Raw genomic sequence first — 26,019 nt, forward strand, 5'->3', positions numbered from 1 at the left:
CCCCAAAAATGGAGGGAACTTGTTCGCTTCAAGACAAAGCAAAGTGCTGAGTTTGCTCACTGCAGAACGGGATGCCGGCAGACGGGGCTAACTGTTAGCGGCAACAGTGTTTCTTTATCTTTCTCCCTTTCTATCAGCCTGTACAGGGGCCCGCCTGAGCAGCTGTCTGCTTAGTGGTGAGCCTGTTCAGCCCTCAGCTGGATCCATCTGCAGGGCCCAGAGGGATCAATTACCAAGCCTGGTACCGACCCACAACTGCTGGGGGAGGGAGGGCTGCATGGTGATGGAGGGTGGTGGAGAAGATGGGGAAGATCCCATCAGGCCCGGTCCGAACAGGATCCACAAAGTCAAAGAGTGGAGGAAACAGGCTGTAAGTGGGGGCGTTCAACACTTGCTTATAAAACCAAGCCTAAGGAGATTTTTTTAGATCAGATTAAAAACTTTTTTTTTTCCTAGACAAGATATTTAAAGGGGCAGTAAGTATTTTCCAGGAACATATTGCCATTTTCTAGCACAATCAAGTAACTACATTACCTTCGGTTATGAAAATACTGTATATATCAAATATGGCTTAAAAGAAATTTGACTTCATAATTTAACACCTTGAAATTGGGTCTCTGTCTCCTTAAAAACTCCTGCTCTTTCAGAAAGTCCTTCTTCATGAAGTCATCATAACATGGTTCCTCTATTAACCCTTCAATAATGTTTTTACCAGCGTTGCACTGAGAAGTAGCTCGTACAATGAGCTCAAAGATGTGCAGTTCCACCACATGTTTGCTAATTGCTGCTGGCTAGTCTGAAGGAGCCAAGTGGGGGAAGGAGTGCTCTGTGAGGCGGAAGCTCAGAAGCTGCAGCTGGGAGGAGGAGCTGTGTCCTCAAAGGCGGAGCTAGGTCTACCCAGGCATTTTGCACAGCTTAATGGTTGCAACGGGATATTATTACAGGATTTCTCAAACAAGCAAGAAAGAATCAAATACACACTCCAGGTATGTTTTTGATGAGGGAATTATAACGATGTAAAACTCAAAAATATTATTTTACATAATACTGCGCCTTTAAGCAGGGACAATAAAAAAAATCACAGTCCTCAGCTCAGTGCATATTATGCACACAAGAGTGTCCTCCTCCCACATGGCGTCTTGAAAGTCTATGAAATATGCATATGCCAACTCATGAGCTCATACATTATCAAATATTATAATATCTTCTCCTCACTTGTCTGAGTTGGAGTGTGACAGTTCATCTTGTTTCCTAATTTCTGTCTTCTGCTTTCCTCGCTGAAAAAGTCTTGATTACTGTAATCACCATCTTTCTCTCAGTAGGTGCCACTTTCTGCTCCAGCACGTTGTTTACATCCTAAAAAACTGACAATCAGAAGCAGCCTAATGGAACATATGATTAAGAACCAGTCAGAGGATTATTACTATGTTTGCTAATGTCCTTCCCGTATTAAAAATGCCGTGTTGTGACATATGCTTTGAGTAAAAGACACAAAACTGTGACGTCTGCAGCAGTCTATAATGGAAAGTGCATTTTTTTTCATTAAGCTACCTGATAGGCTTTTGCTGCTTTATTGAAAGTTATATAAAAAGGTATAGTGAAGTTTAAAATATATAGTTTTTATTTTACCCATTCTTAAGTCAGATTTTTTCAAGTCCTTTTAAAGAGGCCAGAGAACGACTGACTGAAAGAAGGATGCTCCACTTTTCCCTCAAGATAAAGCTGGCTGTTTGGAAAAAGTTTTACTCTTGGAGAAAAAAAAAATTAAGCTCATAGTTATAGTGTAGGAACCCAAAGACACAAGGAAGGATGGAAAAAGAAAAAGCCCAGAAACAGGAAGGAAAAACAGAAGGAAAAAAGGAAGGGGGAAAAAAAAAAGGAAAGATAACATTTAAGATGGGATATGGAATGAAGTCTTGGACTACAGGTAGTTTTCAAAACTATTTTCTTTCTCCGTGCTTATCAAGATATGGAAAACACTGCAGAAAATTGCATAATTGTCCAGACAGTGCTGAAACCTTAAGAATAGATGGCTTCAATAAATGTTAATGGATTTTTTTAATGAGCTAAAAATTTAATTGTGATAGCATAATGAAGCCATAATATTTTTACTCAGACTTAACATGGACTATGCTTTTTTCCAGTTCACCTTTTTTTTGTGAATATATAACATATGAATTTAATAAAGGAATACTTCTTGCACCTTTTTTTTAACTCTATATTATTTTTGAAATGAAAATTAATTTGTGATCATTCTCTGACCTCGGTACAATAAAGGCGTTTTAAAACTAAAAAACAGCAAGTGTGTTAATTAGCCATGTCATTATTTATTAGAGCAAAAAAGAAATCATTGTGAGAAGATACAATGATTCCTTCATTGTATCTTATTTAAGGTACCTTCAAAAACAGAATTTACCTTCTTTTGACGATGTTAACAAGGTTTATATCTTTAAAAAACATATTTGTACTTTTCATACAGGATCTTGTTTTTTCAGTGCTATATAGCCTGAAATTATACACATAATCCCCTAGAGTACTGGCTGCTGCATTGGCTGCTTTAGCAAGACACTGTGTTTAAGCGGAAGAGTACGTCGTCTTCTGCTATACGTCCCCGTCTCAGTGAAAGCCACACTCTCTCCAGAGATGAGCAGCACTGTGTTGTGCCCGCCATCATTTCAGACTGGCAGATCAAACGGTGCAGAGAGCTATCGCAGTCGGCATGCACGAGGGGAGTGAGAGCTCAGAGAGAAAGGGAAGGGAAAAAAGTGAGAACGGTGTAAAGGGAGAAAAGCAGAATCCCCTCAGGTTATCTGTGGGCCTTTTGTGAAGCACGGAGAGAGAAGCAGCATGGCGGGGAAAGGGTGGCTGTGAGAGGGAGACTTCTAAGGATGTCGGATCTAAAGCAGCGTAAACTGTTGAGCTTTTGAAAGTTGATGTGCTGTCGCTCTTGGGTTGCTGATCAGAGTCTGACTAAAAAAAAAAAAAGTAATTATAAACTGATGCAATTTTGCACATTTGATTTTATTTATTTGTTGTTTTTTTTAGGACAGGCTGTGTACAGATCTGTCCACAGGAGGCTTTATTTAAAAAAATTGATTCGTTTTGAAAAATTTAATATCCAGAGATCTTTATGTAAAAAAAAACAAAAAAAAACAGTTTAATCATTTCCCGCGAACGTTACGAATTTTAAATTAAAGGTACCTAAGCCATCAAAAACATACAAAGCAGAATTTGTTTGTTTTTTTAAGGATCTTAAAGTCTACTCTTAAATTTAGAGCCACAGGAGGCATTGGAATAATAAAGGTTTGAAGTCCTGCAGCTGCGACTGAAAAGGAAGCACATGTAGGGATGATTATGCTCACCAGGTGGCCGTGGTGGGTGAGGAAATCAAATCAGATTACATTTGCACCTCAAGGGCAGGCCACAGTCAATGATGAATCAGTGACAAGGTTTGGTTTAAAAAACCCAACCTCCCACTTCCTTTGATGCACCCTGGCACAAACCTGATGCATTATATTTATTTTCCCATTTGTATTACCTAGCTTCTTTTAGTCTGCTGCTGTACAAAATTTACAAGCAAGCACAATTTGTAGATCAATTGGTAGGCTATTTAAATATCCAAAATAAATAAACAAAACAACAGACAACAAATAAAATAAACGCTGAAGTCGCTAAACAAAATTGTCCTTCAAAACAAAAGGTCTAGTTGAGACTCATGAAATAGACTGAGACCTTTTATTATCTGGAGAGAGAAAAGAGAAAACAATAAATCATGCAAATAGAAATTATTGAATTTGGGTTGCTGTGGTGGCGCAGGGGGTTAGCACGCCCCACGTTTGGAGGCCTTGGTCCTCAACGCGGACGTCGCGGGTTCGACTCCCGGTCCCGACGACCTTTGCCGCATGTCTTCCCCCCTCTCCTCACCCTCCTTCCTGTCTGCCTACTGTAGAAAAAATACGAGCCACTAGCGCCACAAAAACTCTTTGGAGAAAAAAATAATAATAATAATGATTGAATTTATATATAATTTAATAGATTTATTCTTTTGACAGGTCTAGCCACACACTTAAAAGACAGTACATTTATATGAAACTAGTTTACTTTGATCAGATCTTAGTTTCTATTTTATTTTTTATGAAAAGAAAGACTTAGTTGACCTTGTTATTGTGTAATATATCCCCCTATGTACTCTGGGAAAATTGACAATTTATATTTTTTATGCTTATGTTATTTAATTAATAACTATGAGAACTTGTTGCCTTCATACATTTGAATATTTTCATACCGACACTTTCCTGTTGTAGGGCAGTTCAGATTACCAAAATTATTTTTATTTGCTAAATGCAAGAATAATAACTCCCAGATGAAGATGTCTGGATATTGTTAGCTTGTGATTAGTTACTTCATGACATTGGTGGTAAGATTCTTGAAGAGTTCAGATGGCGTCAATTCCACAACAGCAGCAAAAGAGCATATAAAGAAGCAGACTTAAGCTGTTAACAGTAGAATTTGCTGAAATGAGTCCTGTACGTACACAGCCTGAAAGGCCGCTCAGTGAGGAAGAAGCCATCGCTCCAAATATAGGGGGTGCTATTTTCAAGAAGGTATTTCATCATCCATTGTTGGTTGTCTTATATATATATATATATATATATATATAAAAGTCTATCCTCCATGCTAAATAATGCTCAATAAAGCTGAAATTAAATTCTAGTGGTATGTTTTCTTTTTTTATGTCAGATTTAAAACGTCAAAAACAACATAATCCTGGAAAAATCTCTGATTGTTGTGACAAAATACATTTGCGTCTCTTTGCATTTCATTATTTAGCTCAAAATGTGCCCCAAGATAATTCGTTTAGAGGCTCTTACAACATTTGTTATTGTTACCACATGCATTAATCTGAGCTACTTTTGTTACTGCACGCCCAGTTATTTAAAATACAAAGTTATCGCAGGGCTACAAATTATGTTCTCGGTGGGTCTTGCTCTTTCGCGGCTGCCGTCATAGAGTCCCGCTACTGAACGTAACCTCATTCCAAACCTAAGTCAGCCATAAGCCATGCATACATCAATCTTTCTATGTTTCATCTGGAGCTGGCCTTGGAGAAATCTATACGGCATGTCTTTATTGACAGCTTCAGCTGTGTGCTCTTCAAAGCAGGGTCAGTACAAGATAAATGCATCACGAGGGAAATGGCAGAAGTACAGACAGGTGAGAAGAAAAGAAAGAGTTGGAGGAGGGGGAAGAAAATCAAAAGGAGTCAAGTGAGGAGAAAGCAAGTTTGAGAGGAAGTTATTTTTATCCTGAAACACACAAAACAAAAGCTGTAGAGTGACATTCTGTAGGTTGAGGGAGGACAGGCACATATATCTAATCTGTCTTGGAACTCAAATCCAGCTTGGAGAAGAAAAGGTTAGCAGTGTCATCCTCAAGAACAATTGCCTCCTGTTTAACACTTCATAGAAAATTGACCGATAAACACAAAGACGCACACATAATTGTATATGTAACCATATTAGGACTTTCTATTGATTTTAGTTACTACATTTATGACTAAACCTAACCTTACACCTGACCATAATCTCACAACATACCTCTAAACCAGTGGTCCCCAACCTTTTTAGTACCGCGGACCGGTCGAGACTTCGCATATTTGCTGCGGACCGGAGGGGGGGAGGAGATGGGGGGGCACAAGACTTTGGAAATTTGCGGGGACGGAGGTGGGTTGCTCGTCGAGACGACCCACACCAATGCTGTTGCTGCTGTTTCTAACTCATTCTGCTGCTTGTGGGCTCAATGTTGGCCGGTTAAAGGATTTTCAAAATAAAAGATCCTCCAGACTCAACACATAAAACAGAAGTATTTAATTATTTCTTGCGCAGTCCGGTACCAATTGGTCCACGGACCGGTACCGGTCCGGGGGTTGGGGACCACTGCTCTAAACCACTGTTGGACAAACTTTTTCAGGCTGAGGACCATTAACAAACACTCACAGACCACCTAACTTGAAATGGCCCCCGCAAAAACACAGCATCTTAAAATATGAACGCTGAATTAAAAATATTAGTCTCAAAACACTTATTGTCTTCTTAGTTCATCCTAATGAGAAGTGTGGCGATGTTTTGTAAATATGACTGGCCATGACATTACTATGAACAAGTCTAGAGTGTGGATTCTAAACTTTGCTTTCTTTCAGCTCAACGTAAATATTTTTTTTTAATTTTAGGTGTTGTACAGATGCAGTTGGTCAGTGTGGGGCGCATCACTGCTTAATGCCTCGTCACCGTCAGCGCAGCTGCATTATTGCAGCCCCAAGCTGGGCAGACCTAGACCTAGATCTGTGTCCTGGTGGTGTGCAATGTGTTGTAATTGTATCCTAAAGTCACAAGTTTTGTAACTCACCCTAAGAAACTGAAAAACATTCCTGCAGACATGGATTGCTCCAATCATAAAATAATCCTGGCACTGTTCTCTCTCCACCGGCTTTTCATTTGAATGGCCCGATCTTAAGCTACTTATCAATTATTATTTTTAAACACAATCTGTTGGTAAGCAAACTGTACGTGTCACAGTGTCTCAAAAAAACTATTGTATACACGCAGTACCTTGTGGGCGACTAGACTGCTCTAAACCTTATCTAAAATGGGGTGTCCACCTTATTGTTACCAGGTTTTGGTCCCCATAATGCATATAGGTCTTCAGCAACTCAGTGAAATATCACAAAAGAGCCTTACTAGGTTAATATAAACAAATACACATATATACATACACGCAGTACTTCCTGACATTTGTCCAGAATAGCTCTTTATGGGGTTATGGGGCTGAGTCAAATTAACTCGGCTTAGTCAAATGCCCCACGGGATGTCTCTGTTTGTCAGCACTGATGTTTCTTTGCCGAAACACCTGACAGACAGGTCAGACATGCTCAGTGGACCGCGAACAGCCGGGAGTTATTCCTAAATAAGAAGGGCGGTGGGCTTTGGTTCCGGATTGAAAGCCCTCAGAGAAAGGGCTATTCTTTCAAAAGTTCAAGTGAGGAAAAGTGAAGAGTCTCCCTTGAGTAAAACGATCACATAAAGTCTAAGTAAATTTTTTTTTAAGGAATCTGTGTTATCTAATAATTAATTCAGACATTTTTATGGTTTTATTACAAGCTAATACTACACATTTTTGAGCTCAGGAGACAGACACCTTTGGGTATTTAAAAATATTTGTAATCATGAGAGAAACAGACAATATAAAGGAGCACCACCCATTACCAGCCCCTTATTAAGGTAATATACTTATTGAACTACAATTGGCAAGCTATGAGTGTAAAGTTGCTGACTGTGGGCTGGCAACCAAAACAGATGAAGAAGGAACAATCTAATATCAGCTTGTTATGCTTCAAAGTTAGGCATCGAGTACTTTCTGGTATCCAGCTATGTCAGGTTTTACAAATTCAAACCCCTGTGAGTTTCCTTCCCTCTGTCCCTACGGGTTGACTCACTTTTAATGAGATGTTGGACGTTGAGGTGGCCAGAGTTTTCTTTGACTAACAAGATCAGGAAAAGTGTTGCCCCCTTCCTCACCTGTTCCTTCATACTGTTGGTTGGCCAACTGATAAAAAGCTACTACACGTTTCCAGGGCATAAAAGAAAGATAAATTTGCCGGCTTAGAAATATTTCTGATTGCGAAAACAGCTGACAGTATTGGTGTCAAAACTAAACGTGATCCACCTTTCACTCTACATAAGGTCAACTAAATTAAAGAAATGACATGGAACAGTTAGGATTGTTGCATCCCAGGTTTCATTTACATCTTCCCCTCATGCATTCACACATTCTCTGGCTTCCTCCAACAGGTCAAAAATATGGGCGTTGGTTTATATAGACTCTAAATGGCTCTTAAGTCCATGTGTGTGTGTGTCTCTATTACCTCTGTAAACTGGAACCTCCTCAAAATGGTTAGATGGATAGATAAGATTAATATAACAATAAGAATAATCAATCTATAAAACTACAGAGGGAAAAATCATTGTTTTCTCATTTAAATTAAAGTTCATACTAAATGTTTATTTCTATTTTATGTAAATACAAAAATCTTAGAAAAACTGACATTTTCAGTCAAAATTTAAATAGCACGAGAATTTCACAGTATTCCATGCCAGTTGTACTTTCCCTCATGTTTTTCTAATATATATATATATATATATATATATATATATATATATATATATATATATATATATATATATATAACATTATTTAACACAGAAAAAAAATATACACTAATAATTTTAGTTGCAATTAAAATGTAAAAAGAAAATGTATAAATAAAATAAAGAATGAACAGCTTCAGATCACAGAACAAATCATGGTATGATTTTTTTTTTTTTTAATCTACGTGAATACTGTAGAACCGTGACATTTTTACTCAAGGTTTTCATACCATAAAAAAATAATCTAAAGAAAGAAAAAAAATCGATTAACTTTGCAACCAACTGAATATAAGAACATAAATTTAATATAATATATGTTATGTTACATAATACACTATGTTCTAATGCATATTTATGATATAACCAGTTCGGAGACTCCTTGACAGTGAGAGCTGCTTACACACATTTACACTCCCCTATCACACACACACACACACAGCCAGTGGAACAGATGAGTGCGCCTAGCTGTCCAGCCATTTGACTAGCTGTCACCAAGTTTAAAGTAGCCAATGAAGCAAGCAAGCAATACCTGTCACTTTCTGCATATTGTCAGCGTAAGCGGCTGAGAGTTACACTGACTGACACCTCGAGCGGGATGTGAAGTGCGCATGTAGGGCAAAGCTTACAGGGCCCCTCTCTGCTGTAAAGCGGAGATACATGTCATGAATATGCAAACCCTACACTGGCGTACTCGGAGCAATCAGTGCATAGCACACATGCATTTGATCCATTTGAGCCCATTTTTGCACAATCCACACTGCAACACACACACGTTAAGTTGTGTATACAGATGCGCCATGGCAACACCAGGAACAAGTTGCTAAACAAAAGGAGAAAAAAAAACCAATAAAAAAAACATACATTTCCAAGGAAATAGTGATTTTAGTTTTTTGTTTTTTTTTAAAGATACTTGTTTTATAAATTACCACATGCTTTAAATAGAAGTTTCTGGGATTTTAAAATGCTAAACTTTGTGTTCTTATATGACAAAATCCACTAGAAAGAAATAATGCCATGACCACTTATATGATGGGAAGCATTTATATCTGCAGGAACATTCCTCAGTTTCTAATGGGGTGAGTTCAGATTTTTATTGTTTATAGAACATAATTACGATACGCAGCAGATCACTGACACCCTGATCTTGGGCTGCCTGGAAAGCAGCTGTACTGAGAGCACTGTGACGGTGACCAGGTGGGTCTGAGCAGTCCTGCGCACCGTGCCGACTAACTGCATTTAGCAGCTGTAAAACCTAAACTAAATTAACTAAATTCTTCAAGCTGAAAGAAAACATTGTTTGTTATTATCTTCTGCTTATGTGGGGTCAGATTTTGGGGCAGTGATATGATGTTCATGAAGGACCCTTTATCTTCAACTATAGGACTGAAGTCTCAATTACGTAATGAAAGCCATTCTTTGTTTTTCTATGACTTTGCTTGCTTATAATTTTCTGCACACACCAACACCAATTATAATTTTTATTTAATTTAAATGCATATTTACATAATCAGTGAATACATACAAGACAGGTTTTATAATTTATAAAAATACATCAAGTTGAGAAACATAGTCCCTCCAGCTACAATTTAGACATGGTTTAATTCCACTGAACCACTACAGGGTTCACCGATAACTCCATGACAGATATTTACAAGACAGAAGCTCACAGCCTTACAGGAAAATAGTAAATCTGAAAACTAAAATGTATATTTATAGCTAGGTAAGCCAGACAACAGCTCACTTTTGTCTGCACACTTCCTCTGTCAATCCTGTTGACAGCTGATGTTTGGGGAAAGTGGGATTACTGCACAGTAACGTAAAGGAACAGCCCTTGTTAACAACCTCAAGTAATCAAGTTTGAGGACAATTTTCTGAAACTTTGAGGGTTGTTTTACTGCCAATGTTGCTGCCATTCAAATGACAATACCTTCTTTTTAAAAAAATTTTTTAGTGTTTGACATCGCTAAAAAGAATCCACACCTTGTGAATCTGTAAATAACTCAAGACGCCCCCGGGGAAACTTGTTCCTGGTTTTGTCTTGGCCGGCCACGTATAACAAATGGGTGTGAGTGCTCCGATAATAAACTACATTGTAGGCAACATGTGTTGCTTGTTACCAGTCTCCACAGGCAGGCTCATTTTCTGTTTTGTATCATTGCTCAAGACTGCAATTTATATTCATGTATGGGATTTTAGTTGGCTCCGATGTTTAACATATCAAGTCTTCTGTGCTAATGTGCCTGTTTGAGCATACATATGTGTGCGTGTGTGTGTGTATGCAAGACATAAACACTGATGATTACCAAATCATGACAGATGCATTAATGATGCCCCGTTGACAAATGCATAAAAAGCAGCTGCTTGCTGCGGTTTTTGTTGCCGAGTCACATTTAAAGAGATTTCCTAAATTGCCACAGCACAGACAGACAGACAAGTGACAGTTTGGACCTCTGTAATAACGAAGCTGGGGAATGAGAGAGTGTGATGCAAGTTTGTGAAGGGTGAGGAGGAAAAGAAGTGAAGAACGAAGGAGGAAGAGGTTCGGCTCAGTGGATATAAGGTGTGGATGAATGGATGGGCGGAGTTTTAACCAACACAAGCTGCAGCTTCCCATCTGCTGCCATCATTACCATTAAGAGTCTCTAATTTAAACTAATTGCCGCTGATGAGGAAGTAAACAAAGCACATAGAGTTTGGGGTTTAAAAAGATGGCAGGAGAGAAAGCAAATTCTTTGGGAGGAATATTTGCGACTGTTGCTCAACGATTAACGCTCTCATTGGCATATCTGGTCAGCTACACAGATTTAAGTCATTTTCCATACGTCACAGAAATATATTGGGAAATATCCACCTACTATAAAGTATGTGAATGTGCACTCAGTACTTGGGAAGCAGTGAATTACTGCTGTATTTGAAAAAAATGACCTCTTACTAGCTTGTTTGGCAAGAAAAAGAACTGTTCAATCATTGTTACTATTATTCAAGTAAAATATATAAAATGGATCAATTGGAATTTATGTTTTTGTGAGAATTGGTTTGTACGTGAGCTCAATCGGCGTCCGAACTCACCGTGGTGGTTTTGACTCGGCCTCCTGGCTGTGTACAAGTCCATCCAGATTTATTGACTAACAGGTCACAGCCTTCATCCTCCAAACACGGAACCATCTCACACCACTGCCTTTTTCGAACAATCCCAGCTGCAGAAGGAGACAGAGGAAGAATGGTTAAAGGAGAAACAGAGAAATGACAGGCGGAAGTCTGCATGGAGAGGCAGCAATTAGGATAAAGAGGGTGACTTCGGGGAGACTGATGCAAAAACATTGGAAGAATGATGGAAATGTGGAGAAAAATGGAAAACATGAGTGGGTAGAAGGAAACAAAAGGATGCCAGGTGGAGGAGTTGCGAGGAAGAAAGGAGATGAAGAGCAATGAGGTAAAGAGACAATTGAGGAATACAAGGAATGACAGCAAGAGAAATGGGAAAAATAGCCAGACGGAGAAACAACATGGAGAAAGCCGATTCAGGTAAACAAAGTCAGTTAAATAAAATCAACCATCACAAATTGTATTTAGGATGGTTTACAGTCTCTGTTTTCTTCATTTTTTTTAGAGAAATAACATAACCAAGCAACAGAGAGAATATGCAAGTCCTCTCATAAAGGTTACTGGTAAATGTTTGAACGGGATCTTTTTGATCGTACCAGTAGTTAAAAATGATACATTTCAAGAAGTTTAAATCCGTAATTTAAACACTAGTTTTCATTCTTCCATTTTACATTTCGGAGAAAGAAAGAAAAAAAAAACGTGCATAACATCAGCAGTTCTCAGCCCCAAGAAAGTTGCCTTTCAACAAACACCTAAAGATTTATGGGCAGTAATTATACAAATCTGCGACCTTTTCCAAGTTCTGTATAAAGGGGTTTTATTTATTGCTTAAGCATTAACAAATACTTGTTTCACACAGGACTAATAGAGACCTTAGGTCCGGTGGTCAAATAAAGTGAGAAAATAGTAAATGAATAATTCATACAGAGCAATTCAAAATCCTCCATGAAAACGATTTATTCAACAGCCACCCTGTTGAACCTATTTTTATATGTTCGGTGAGTGTTTGCAGGGAACCAATGATTTTTAAAGCCATAAAATGGGAAAGGAAACAGTGAAAATTTTGTGCCCCTTTTTCATATCCAATAAAACATTCAGAAATGTTGCACCACACTGCTCCTTTCACCGCCTGCTTCTTTTGTAACCGTCTGGAGATTGCCATGAGTTTGGGCCCTAAGCCTTTATTCTGCCGGCCATTGTCTCACTGCAGGCAGTGTGCATGAAATGAAAAGATAACATTCTGGAAGACTGTACTGAACCTGAAATCATCTCTACTTTGTCAAAGTCTGTCAAGATACCAACAGGAAACAAGAAAAAGAAAATCTGCTTTAATCACAACAAAAGACTTGGGGTACATTAGATAACACGTTTTTGTCTCTTAATAGTGAATAACCGCATTCATTTCAAAAGTAAGAAAAAAAAATACATTGTTTACACCACTGTGCAAATCCACCTCCAGAACGTCACATAGATTCTCAATGGGGTTGAGATTTGCACTATGTAGTGGCTAATCCATGTGTGGAAATCATATCTCATGCTCCTTAAGCCACTTTTTCAGGAGCTGGAAAGGAGTGAAAATCTGGCTTGCCCAAACACTTTTAATTATGTAAATTATATTTCTAATCTGAACTGGCTAAAGTTGGTATTTGCAGGTCAAAGTTGTAGAAAAACGTACATTGGAAACAAAAAAACTCTTATTGGTAAATCTCCACTGCTATTCTAACCGATGTAAAAACTACATCTACCAAAAATGGTAAATTTCTGTTCACAGTACATAAAAAATACCAATAGTACTAAAAAATTATTTTATATCTACAACAGTAATAATGCCAGACACTGTTGAGTCCAAACAGTCAGCAGGAAAGGAAAAACAAACTCCGCTGTTTTGTTAAAAATCAAAAAAATCAAGCTGAAAAGCAACATGAAGGGATTTAACCGCAACAGCTTGACTGCTGAATATGGCCAAAGATAAAAAAGTAAACCCCAATTTCAAAGAAGCTCTTCAACAGTCTTTAAATACCTTCTCCAGCTGAGAGGCAATTGCATATAAAAAAATATTGTGTTTATGTAAGGCTGGGGGAAAAAAATGCAATATGTGGAATGTTGGCCGACTACAAGTTCATAGTAAAACGTTGCCTCTATTACATCATGTAACCTTCAGACCACATTATAACAGAACGAATGGTGATAACACAAAGTATGAAAAGAATTCCTCATAAGTTCTGCGACATTAAAGCTCCCCACAGAGGTTTCATTGTAAACAAACAAGATCATTTTTGCTCTACAAAAGCTCAACAGGGTTCATGAAAATTACGGCTGCAGGGCAAAAACCCATTAGAGAAAGTGAATTCAAGGGTCATTATGTACTGTATGTGGTATAATGAGGTGCTTTTTGGGATAATATGAAAGTTTCTAAAGAAAACATATTTGACTACAGCCTTGTGTATATGGGATGGGTTAAATATTTAATACAAACACAAAAAAGACATTAAGTAAGAGTCAAGACGATGCAGGGTGAACAAAATGCAATAAGACAACTACTCTGCCTTGGAAAAAGTCTTCACATGTATCCACATAGCACTTCCATCCATTTTTTCATCCATCCTTTCATTCATTCATCCAAACACTCATTTATCCATGCAGCCGTCCTTTTTATAGTCTCTGGTTTTTGCTGTTTGTGTATCCAACTAGTTGATAATTACAGTAAATGTGTTTTGCTTTTACTGTGGTATTTTTAAAAAAATTACCACAGATGTTTAAACATTTCAGATTGAAAAAGTATGAATTTTTGATAAATCTTCACTTAAAACATTATGCATGACCAGTCACCTAAATTGGCATGCCAGGCAAGTAGAGACAACGATAGGGGTGGTTCCATTACAAATGTGCACAAAATTTTGTCTGCTAACACCATTTTGCAATTAAATTTAGAAATGCAATTCAAATTGCACGACTAAGTTTCTTCAAGCTATTAGTCATTAAAAACATGGATTGCCACCATCCTCCGAACACTTCCTGTCGTCGTGTTCGTCTTTTCTCCCAGTAGTAATATCAGGTTAGTGATAACGACTTGTCTGATGCAAAACAAGTGTTTCTATTGCAGTTTTTTGAAATGCTATAATTATACTTTAATTATCTAATTACAGCGGAAACACCATCTCATCCTCACGCAAAAACCTATCAAAAAATATGAGTTCTTTTTTTAAATTAGAGCATTTCCATTAAGCGAATTTATTTTTGCAATTCCAATATGAACAATTTTAAGTACAATGGAAACACAGGTTATCTGGGGTGGGAATACTTTTCTTTACCGAGGACAAGAGGGATGGTCATAGAACCATCATAACCCGGTACTGTTTGTTCTGTGGTGAAGTATGAATCATGTACAGTGAACCCTTGCTATATCGCGGTTCACCTTTCACGGTCTCGCTGCTTCACGGACTTGCATCATGCATTGTGTTCTGCATTCTGATTGGCTAAACAGTCTCTCCGCTTCTTCTCTACCTGTGTGTCAACAACGTTGCGGTTTAAAATGTACACGTACGTAAAACAGCTTGCCATATTTAACATAATCGATGGTGGCATGTCGGTTTATAAGAATCTTTTTGCCCCGAAGAAAATAGAGCGACAACAACTACCGATAACTATGTTCTTCTCTCGAAAAAACACACCTGAACTGCGGGCTTTAGAAGAAAAAAAAAAAGCTACAGAGCGGAGTCAGGATGCAGCGGCTCAGTCAGAAGAGCAGTGAAATACACGTGAGTCACTATTTGTCCTACTGTACTTTGTTTTGTTTTCTTTCATAATAATTTTTTATTTTCTCCCCTTCTAATCCAATAACTCAGGTCGCGGTGGGGGATTGCTGATCTCCGCAATTCGGGCACGGGAATCCGCCTTCAGTTCGTATTAAGATTATTATTTTACAGTACAGTAGTTATTTGTGAAAAAAATAAATACATGTTTACACAGTACTTTTTATTTGTTAAACAAATGTTTGGGCCTGTAAAAAGGTTTTGTTCTTTGGTTTCAATGTATTATGGAGTATTTCATTGTACAATAATTGTAAAAAAATAAAGGTTACTACTTTGCGGATTTCGCCTATCATGGGTTCTTTTTGGAACGTAACCCCGGCGAAAAACGAGGGTTCACTGTATACTTTAAACTCTTTCATAGTGATGGCGTTCTTACACAGTAAGAACTGTGTAAGAGTATATAAGGGAATAGTCTTCGCCTAACTACCTATAAATTTAATCTAAGGGCACCTTCAACTTCTTTCATCGCCCTGAATGCAAATGATTAGCGAGAGTGAAACTCAAAGCCATTATCTCTTTGCCATAAACAATATGTATATCGCAATCAATCTGTTAAATATGCACACCCTCTCAAAAACTACTTGGCCGAATAATACATGTATCAAGTTCATTGTGTCAGCAGAGTACGGAAAGAGCTTTAAACTGACACCAACATGAAGCATTATTATTGTTGAGAGCATTTTGCTGACATGCTACTTGAGGTTGAATTACTTGGCGGTGCTAGGATGGTTTGCCTTAAGGCTAGCTCTGCTCACAGAGAGCCAAACCCTTCTCTGCACTGAAGACATCAGAGCAAACACGCCCTACTTATAGATAATCCTGTGTTTAGAAGAGTAACATACAAGTCATTGTTGTGCTTTACAGATTAGGTCATCAAGACAAAGTGTCGACTTCAGATTGCTCTTTTTTTCAGGATCCTTTAATATCCTTAAATATAATCTCTGTTCGGGTTCTAAATGCTGCTAGGCAAACTGCTTGTAATCACAGTCAACATTTACAGTACATGATTAGTAAATTGGATGAAAAATGGGCCTCCACGGGGTTCATAATGGTCTCATATTAATTTCCTATAGAGCAGGGGTCTGTAACACCAGCCCTAGCGTGCCTCCCTGTCCTAGATGCGTTACTCAATTTGAAAAAGAAAAAAAGGCCAGATGTATGTAAGGAACTCAGCTAGTCTTTCTGATATGGTTTGTATTCAGTCCTTCTAAGTAAATCCCAAATTTGTTGAAATAACTGTTGGAAAATTGTATTGCTGTGAACCATGAACGCCTCTGGGATAAACTGTTGTTCTTCCTACTGACATGCAATTTAATTTCTACTGGTACAAAGCATTTTCAACAAAACAAAATTACCATCATTCCAGTTTGCGTGGGAAAATAGAATCATTAGCCTTCAACCACTTGGCCAGAAGTGGCAGTGCTGTGCTACTGAATTAGCTTAACAAAACTCGTGTCGTTCTAGTGTTTTGTAAGAGACAAGGAGATATTGAAAAGAAAAGGGGATTTAGGTGTTATTAATTTTCTTTTAGAGAGAATCACAAAAAAACATTTTAAGCAGGAAGGCTAAATGTGATAGCTGTTTTAGTCACAATGCTAAATCCAACTTAAAAATCCTCTTTTCAGGTGGGTTTAATTAGTGCTAGTTTTAAAAGTAATCATAAGGAGTTGTTAGTGAGGTGCTCCAAGATTTTTTTTTTTTTGGCAATCTTAATTTTAAGCCCAATTATTTGTCTTCTGACATTAAATTGATTTAAGTATTATCTTAACATATTTGATAGGATGACATAATCACAGCCTACAAAAGAAGTGCCCACATACTATTAATTTTTAAGCTAACACGCACACTATACCCGACCATTTTAAACTTACCAAACACATTAAAACCTTGTTATTTCCACATTTCCTTAGGGATATATAAAGCATCCATGTCCACCAGAAATGAAAACAACATTTGATGTAAGTTTGGCTCTATGACAAGCGCTACGTCACCAAATATAAGTGACAGCTGAGGTAGGGGATGAATCACATGCCTGCATAAATGGAAAAGGGAAGCAAAAATGCACAAGAGAACACTAGAAGAAACACTGAAAATACATCACTGAAGTAAAACGGGGGAAAAGAAAAAAAAAAAAACACTTGTCAGGTGTAATAACCCAAAGTCCGAAAGCGTTTTCAAGAGGTTTTTTTTTTCTTTTCTTTCATTTGGTTATTTAATCTGTTGCTGTGAATTCATATTATGAAAGCTGTCAGCAAGGTCACTTATTCATTTCACTAACGGGTTTTGCTTCGCTTCTGAATTGCCATCCAGCAGGGGTGACCCTCAGCTGATGAAGATGCATAGCAATGCCTGGTAAACATCAGTAATGAGGGAATGAGTGCCATGTGTACAGGCGGTATTGTCTGCACGTCTGCGCTACAAATGTCATTTTTGACATCGAGCCCTACAAACTGACTCCATCAGCCGCGACAGCTGAGAGATATGTTATCACGGCTGCGTCAGATGAGATTTAATAAGGAGAGCGGCGCAGACATTTCAAGCCGACACAACGCAATACCAGTTGCTCTGAGAAGTGATTAATGGAGATTTGACCTGCTGGTTTTGTAGCGTTTTTGACAATAACGGGGCCCAACTTGCAAACGCTCAAATCAAAAAATTTCTCATTAGCAGAAGGTCAGAGGGAGCTGTCTGTAATGAATTGTTCCACAGATTAAAGTCAGCTGTCTAACATATTCGTTTTACAGCTTTATGAAGTGAACATTTGTAAGATTGTTGTTACAGCGTGATTTGATGTTTGCAGGAGAACAACAATAATCTATTTATGCAACTTTGAGACACTGTTTTCGGCAACTATGCATTTTTTTTGTAAGATATTGGACCTAAACTTGAAAATATAACCAAAAAGCTTTGAAAATGTTGCATTACCAACTTTTAATTCCATCTCAGCCAGATCACTGGCATCTTATGCAATTATTTTAGCCACCTTTTCAACTAGCATTAGACTTTCAGCTGCTTCTGTTTACGAGAACTATTGTTTAAAACAATGGCAGCACAACTCACTAATATAGAGCTGGCAATGTTCTGACCCAAATGTTAGGAGAAAGAGGAATGGTGACTGCTTTGGAGAACCAGAGCAGAAATTGAAACATCTGTCAGATTGCTGGAATAATTTTTGCTTTTCTAAATTACAGTTTGTGTCACAGTCATTTACCATTGTGGTGAATTACAGACAGACTGTCAGCCACAGACAGCTTATAAAAACCCTGACAAAGGTGGGACCTATTTTTGGTCTCCAAACTACCGCAAACATTTCACAGGACTTTCTCCTACCCACTTCACTGATCGACACAAAATCTTCGCCTTATGAATTTAGACGTGACCTGAAACTTTGTCATCACTGCTAAGATTGGTCAGAGACAGAGAAGATGTACAACAATGAAACTTTCACAGAAACACTCTGGGTAGAGGGTTGTTACTCTGTACCCCAAAATCTCAATGACCCAAGGGCCGCCCTAAGAGAAGAGTGGGATCTCAGCACACAATGAGTCGACTTGTGAACAGCACGAGGCGTTGTTGTCGAACTGTAATTGATGCCCAAGAGCACACACGTTATTGAGAGAATAAAATTTTTGCTATGACATACTCATCACTGTTGTTGGCTTTTGTTTCAATACATTGTTTAAAATGAGGAAATCACAAATGCATGTTTCTACTAAAATGTCCTACTTTAATGTTTTGTCATGCTGACATTAACTTTTCACATTTCTCTAATTTTCACCCAAAAGCCAACTGTCCCTAACTTTTAGTGAGTGATATTGTATATGTAATGAGGGCAATGATTGCTGGTATGCAAACATGTAAAGGGACTGACTGATTGTAAACAGTTGCAAAGGTGGCAGAGAGTTCAAAAAAGCTATTGTAAGGAGATGACTGGGCACAAGTACAGACAACAATAGAGGGACAATTAAAGCAACAACTACACAAGGTACAATGAATGCACTGAAATGCAACACCTAGCATACAATCTATTCAAGATTGCACTTGCCTGTCACTCTGCTGACAGGCAAGTGACGGTCAATAAAGGATGTTTCTATTCCATCCCAAAAAAAATCATTTCAGATGACTATAGTGTTAAGGATTGACATCAGAGCTTGGTGGAGAGTATGCAACGCCTTTTGGTCGGTTGCCGTGTGTACAGGCGGTATTGCGTATGTTTCTACATACAAACAACTGATAAGAAGTAGTTCCCAAAATCGTACATACTCTTTAGCCATTCATACAACATGGTGTTTGACTTGAGTTGAACTTTTTAAAAAAAATGCTAATAATTATATATCCAGAAAACTGGTCAAGTAGATAAAGCTATGTACCATTTCTTGAATATATATTTAAGAATACAAATTTTGCAACGAAGCATTTCTAACATTTCATATTAATGTTAGTTTCCATTGCTTTAGACTTTATAGCCAACCCAGTAATCGAAAACGCATCCACTTAGATGCTTTGAAAATTCAATTTCCAAGGAAGTGTAAAGACTGGGGATACTTTTTTTTTCCGCTAACAGTTGACTAGTCTAATATCACTGATTTACCATACAAGCAATCAGAAAGTGTAAAAGCGAGTTAGGAAAGCGAGCCTTATCTGTCACATTTGGTCTCGCATCACTAACTAAACTCATCTCCCAGCAGCATCTTGGCTCTCAGTGACACTATCTGTTTCCATTTGACCATATTACTGCTGTGCTGCTGGTGTGAGGGCACTGGCTTATGTTGAAACGGATTAGATTCAAGGGAGATATCAAATAAATACATCCCACGTGTGCAGGCCCAGCGTAGGGAAGCATGGACATGCATAAACACACAAACACGGGTCCAAAGCATCTGTAAGCGAAGGTACCGGCTGTGGTTTCATCAGCCGGAGATAAGAGCGGAGAGGGGGAGAACATTATTAAGCCCTTCTTGGGACATTTGTCTTCCCACCAAATGGTTGATAACGGTCACACACGTCAACAGCCAGCATCTCGGGTTAATAAATTCCATCTAATTCAAAAGCGAGCTTGAGATGGCAGGGGAAACACGAGACTTAAAGGGGTAAATGAAGGATAGCTGGCAAAAAGAAAAGATGCTGAAATAACCGATTCAGGTCAGAAAAGCTTCTAGATGATAACCGTTGCACATGAAATAACCCAAACAGGCAGACGCTTGGGACGCGACACCCTCATCAGGATTTTATGAAAGAATATGAATTAAAACATGCAGAAATGATTTAAGACAAGGAAATAAAGGTTTTTACAACTTACTGTTAAGAAAGTTTTCTTTCCCCCCCCCAATGTTTTTCCCACTTATTTTCTTAACTTATTATAAGTCATGGTGACCAGTCACTCAAAACACCATTCACTACCTTAAAGCTAAACATTTTATACATTTCTACAAATATATATATTAAAAGTATGACTCACCAGCGGGAAAGAAACCCTGTGCGGACCTGTGCTGAAAGAGGAAACTGACTAATGCTTAGGTTAAATAGTTTTCAGAAAGTGCAAAGAGGCAGTCTAACATACTTAGTTTTATTAAAGTTATTACATAACATTTAGCATATTTTTACATTTTGCTCCCGGCTCCCAAGTTGTGTGCGAGACTTCATCTGCAGTTGTTTATGCCACTGTTTACTTTAAGGCTGTGTTATCTCGATGAGTGCATCTCTGAGTGAATTAGCTTGAAAACTCTCGAGCATTTTAGACTGAATCTAAAAGACCTCTTGTAACTCTAAAGTTTAACAAACACGACATCTTTGTGTTTGTGAGGCTAGGATGGGAAATGATTGTTTGTGACACCAATCCCAAATAATTCTTTTGGCTTGAAAATAGTGTTTAAAAGGGTATTTTGAATAAAGGATAGGTAGAAAACAAGGTAAAATCAAATTTACTCCAGAAATAGGTCCTGATATGGAGGTAGTACTTCTTAAGGTATTAGATACTACTGGATGAGCTTTGTGGAAGAGTGCTAAGCATTTTGAATTGGTTAAATGAATTATTTTTCATTTACCTCACTTTGAACTCCTCCAGAGCTTCAATTTTGTATTAACTTCAGCAGACTCTAATTTATTAAGTGCTGCTTTCAGTCGCCTCTCCAAAAATACGTTTTATGGGTTTAAATGGCATCTTCCGAGGCACAAATAAAACCAACCACGACGCTCCCGCGCTGTTATTTTTAACATAAGAAATGAGAATATTAAATCTCTGTTAACATTAAAAGCTTTTCGTAGACACTGAGGTGATTATAATTAAGTTTCAACCGCTGTGAAAGTATCCTAAAATATGGCTGCAGAACTGGCCAGAGCCCGTTTTCCTCTCCTCAGCGATCAATTCAGAAGCAAGAAAAAAGGACGATTGTGAAATCGATTTAATGGTTTCACAATCCACTGTTCTGTGGACGTTACGCTTACTTTACATAAGCTTGGGGATAATCACTATGACCAAAGTTTCATAGATAAAAATGATTTCTTATTTTCATTTCTTTCACACGCTGATGCTGAAGACGACATGGGTCAACTATCAGACAGAGAGCAAATTTACCTCATCGGTAAGGCAACTCACTTACCTTACCGATATTTATTATGTCATTTATTCATTATTAGGGCAGTTAATTGGATTAATCGATATTGAAATAGTCAACTGATTTTGTACTTGATTAGTCATTAACTGGAGTACAGAGACTCAAAAAAGGCAATTAGTTGAATAAACAACATATTCAGAGCAATAAAAATCAGTAAACATGCATATTACATTAAAAAAATAGCAATAAATATTTTTACCTTATAAGTTTTGATTGTTATGATAATAGTACCACAAAATATTGCAATAAATATCGCCCACTTCTTCTTACACAATAATTTACATCAACAATGGAAACATACACAAGAACTCAGAAGAGAAACTGGCCCAAAGCATGACGCATCCTCCACCGTACTTAAAGTGCCTCTATCATTTTAATAATTGATGATCAGCTAAGACAAAAGAAAAACATTTATTTGAAGAAATTTTACCAAGGATTGTACAACTGATGATTCGATTAAAAACAAATTTTACAGTAAAACTGATTTATTTCCCTACTAATTAAAAACGTCAAAGGTTGAATTTTGCTATTTGAGCTTTGAAAAAATTAGGCACATTTAATTCACACAAGAGAAAAACGTGGCTCTCACAAGCGATTTTGCCTTTTAACCAATTTAACACCTTCCTTTTTTTTTGTTTTGCTTTGTTTTACAAAGCAGTGGGGCAAATATGCAAAATTGTCCCACTTCAGAACTGCAAATAAAAGCATAAAAGTGTTCATCGTTACTTCCCAACCAATTTAAGATCCCTCTGTGCAGCACTTGACTTCGCCTGGTGGGAAGTACACATCAACGTTTGCACTGAGGATACCCAAGCCCACACACACACACGTGCAGAGTAATCTCTTCGCCGACATGTCAGGCAACAAAGTCAAACAAAAGCCGTCTTGAGAAAGGCCCGACTGAGTGCCATTAAGACCGGAAGATTTGCTTTAATCACCAAAATCCCCTCCTATGTCTCCTTTTACAGTGGATCCATTATCGGGATAATTAACCGCACATCTGACCTGCCGTGGTAGGCAGACGTTCTGGAAAACCGAAGAACGCCTTGCAGGAATTAGGAGAGGATGTTCTAATGTGTAAGAAGAAAAAAAACAATGCAAAGAAATAAATCCCAGTGCTTTGTAATTAGCCACCATCTCTCCACACGCTCACAGCTCAGCTCCTCCTGGCTAATTTTCTCCTCCTCTCTCATCTGTCCTTTCTTCAGTACCATTATTTTCCTTTCTCTTTCTTTTTTGCACCTCTCTTTCCCTTCCTGTCCTGTTTTTTTTCCACCTCTCTTCGCCTCCTTTCCAGTCGGCTGCTTTGCCTGATTTTCATAAGATTATTCCACCCGTTTGGCTGCCTTGATGAGTATCTCCACGCTAAAATCTGTCAAGCCCTCTATTTTAAAAAGCCTGCATTTTCTTTTCCTCCTTTCCCCCCCTTTTTTTTGATGAAGTGAATTTGTGTCTCAAATAGCTCCTCTGCACTCATGAAACTTCAAGAGGCAGAAATAATGAGATAGCATGCTGACTGACATTTCCAGACCTTGGCCCTGTGTCTGTGGGTGTGCATGTGTGGGTGTACGCTCCACGTGTGTGCGTGCACGCGCATAGCTCACAGAGCCACCTAATTCTCCTTTAAACACCACGAATGGAACAGACATCATACAATTCACAAAAAACATGTAATATGCTATTTATAGCTTCAACATTAATTTGGATAAAACAGACTTTCATGTTAAAATTTGAAGGGAAAGCAGCCAAAAAAGTCCGTTTTATTTTCCCTTAACATTAATAATTGCTTCTGTTAAGTATTTTCATGAGCTTAATGAAAATTTGGGATGGGAAAAGGCAGAGCGGCATCAGAAATTGGTGTTTTAGACTTGAATCCTCTGAAATTAAAAGTTTGATAGAACTGAAATGAAGGTCAGATATCTTTTCAAAAGTGAAAATTTTCTCTTCTTATTTTCCAAAAATTGCTTTTGGTAAATAATGACTTAGGCCATTATTTCAGGAAGGTCACAATATTTGTTCAAACTGTCACCATGTTTGACTGTATAGCATGAGACAGATGATAAAGATCCAGTTCCTTCGCCACATTCCTGTGCTGCGCACACAAGCATGATTGACAATGCCAAGACTCTCCTCGAGGCTCCGATTGATTGTTTCTAGTTAGCACTGGGAGAAGGCAGAGGAGCTTGATTTGTTCACAGATTATCTGTCTCATGCAACAAATATGTAATAAAAAATGTATTTTTTTTATAAAGGTCACATACTGCAGGTTTAATGAAATGGTGACAAACTGAGTTTTCAGTTGGGATTGATGTGAACAATTCCAAAATGCTTCAGACAAAGAAGCAGTTTCTGGACACCGATTGCGCCGACTCCTAAAAATCAAGCCACATCACCTGTCAATTTTTAGTTCCTTTGTCTAAGCTACATGTATGAGATGATTCTGTTATTTCATAGAGTTCGCAGATTAAAATCTATATTTCTCAAACACTTTAGCTCATACCTTTTCCGTTACCTAGCATCAGTAAGACCTCTCTCCATTCCCTTGTCCTCAGTTGTCTGAAGTCCAGCTGTCTCACTGCTGCTTCCAGCTACAGCCTTCTTTCCCTGCGTACTATTTATGCTTGGTGCCACTGTGGTGCACACCTGCCAGGTTGTGGGACATGCCATTGCTTGGGGCTTTCTTTTTCTTCTCTGCAGCATGCAAGCCCACATATGTGCCTGTGTGTAGGTGTGTATTGTCTGCCAGCTGCAGCTGATATCGTTCTTTCGCAGATGGGCTCTGACATTTCCCCTCAGCTGAATGCAACCCCGCATTGGTGGACACGTGCTTTCGCCGCTCACAAACACACACAAAGACAGGAGAGCCCAAAGGCACAGTCAGCCTCAGGATGAAATGTCACGATGAACCGTAGACTGTGGGAAGAGATCATTTACCAGCAGCGTCTGGAGAGACGCAAGCACATCAGCTTTGAGTGGCAAACCCCTGACAGATACACCTGGTAGCAGCTCACAAACAGGACGCAATACTCTACCGACAATATTTGCATTGTCCTTCGCACCTAAGCCTTGTGTCTCGATGTGTAAAGATTAATACTGCATATATCTGACACCACAATATGGTACAAAGCAAGATTTCCCCTAGAGAACAGGTTAAGTCTGGTGGTGGGGGCGCTGGGACAGTCATCCAGCATCCCACTGTGTTTTTTGAGTTTAGAAATATTTGTATCATCCTTATTTAAGTGTCCAAATTGTTTTTGGTCTTTAATCTGTGACTTGTCACTTTATTTGCCGGAGTTGTTGGAGTGTAGACTGGTAAGACAGGAAGTGGTTACATTCCGGTGAAAAATAAACAACTCTTAGCCTGGTGGGGGCGCCAGTAAAGCATGGAGGCCCGGCAGGCTTATAATGAACTGCAAAAGTGAAAACTAAACAAATTATACCAATTATTTTCTTTCTTTCTATCTTTTTTTTTTTTTTTTGCTAAAGCCTTGATTTGATCTTTTTTTCCTTTTACAGGAAGTGTCATTTTCTGCATCTCCTCCAAAAGTTTGAAAAATTCCTTGTTTATTCTAGTTTTCAATCCACTAAATACTGAAAATTTGGCCAAACAAGTTGGACTCAGTGATGAGTCCACTTCAGTGACTCAGTGGACTCAAAGGTACCCCACTTTTTCCACTGAAAAAGTGGGGTTTCAGTGGAAAAAGTGGGGTACAACCTAATTAAAAGTGTTCATGTAGGGATCAAAGTGGTTGTTGTCTTGACAAAAACAGCCACATCTGAGGATTCCAAGGGCCTTTCAGCAATTATGCAGAAGGCACAGCACTAAACCTAACAGTGTGATGCCCCTGATACCGCAAGTTCATGCAACAAACACTCGATACTGGCCGTTTCAAAAACATTTTTTCCTCTTACTTGGCAGTCATGTGAAATAAATAATAGGGTCTCAGGTTGTGCCCTTCAAACTCAGAGTTCACTTTTAGGAGGTGTTAGCTGAGCTGTTAAACGCTAATAAGTGTTTGATGTACGCTGTGAGATCCGAGTATGAAAAATTTAACACAGTATGTCAATTCAAGTTAAAGTAGAGTACGGAGCTAAAAGAAAAGTATTATTCCTCTGCAAATATTAAACAAACAAGACCTCTTGATGATAAAATGCCAGAACAGTTTTACTTCCAATGTACGTAGAGCAAGTTTTACAAAGCACTATTCAGCATAGCAAAAATAAGTTGAGTCTCAGATGATGAGCAAAATGAGTGTTTTATCTTGGTAATCCGTACTTATGCTT

At 38.2% G+C, this 26,019-nt stretch overlaps 1 protein-coding gene across 2 annotated transcripts in view; it reads right to left on the reverse strand.

Annotated features, from left to right (window-relative positions):
• tafa5a (TAFA chemokine like family member 5a) overlaps window positions 1–26,019 on the reverse strand; it is a 175,397-nt gene that overhangs the window by 10,960 nt on the left and 138,418 nt on the right. For both annotated transcript variants that reach the window (XM_032589696.1, XM_032589697.1), the window contains exon 3: window positions 11,274–11,401. In XM_032589696.1, coding sequence (XP_032445587.1) covers window positions 11,274–11,401 — 128 coding nt within the window. The remainder of the gene's footprint in view (window positions 1–11,273; window positions 11,402–26,019) is intronic.

This window comes from Xiphophorus hellerii, chromosome 17 (assembly GCF_003331165.1).
Source record: "Xiphophorus hellerii strain 12219 chromosome 17, Xiphophorus_hellerii-4.1, whole genome shotgun sequence".
In the NCBI taxonomy this organism is placed as follows: Eukaryota; Metazoa; Chordata; class Actinopteri; order Cyprinodontiformes; family Poeciliidae; genus Xiphophorus; species Xiphophorus hellerii.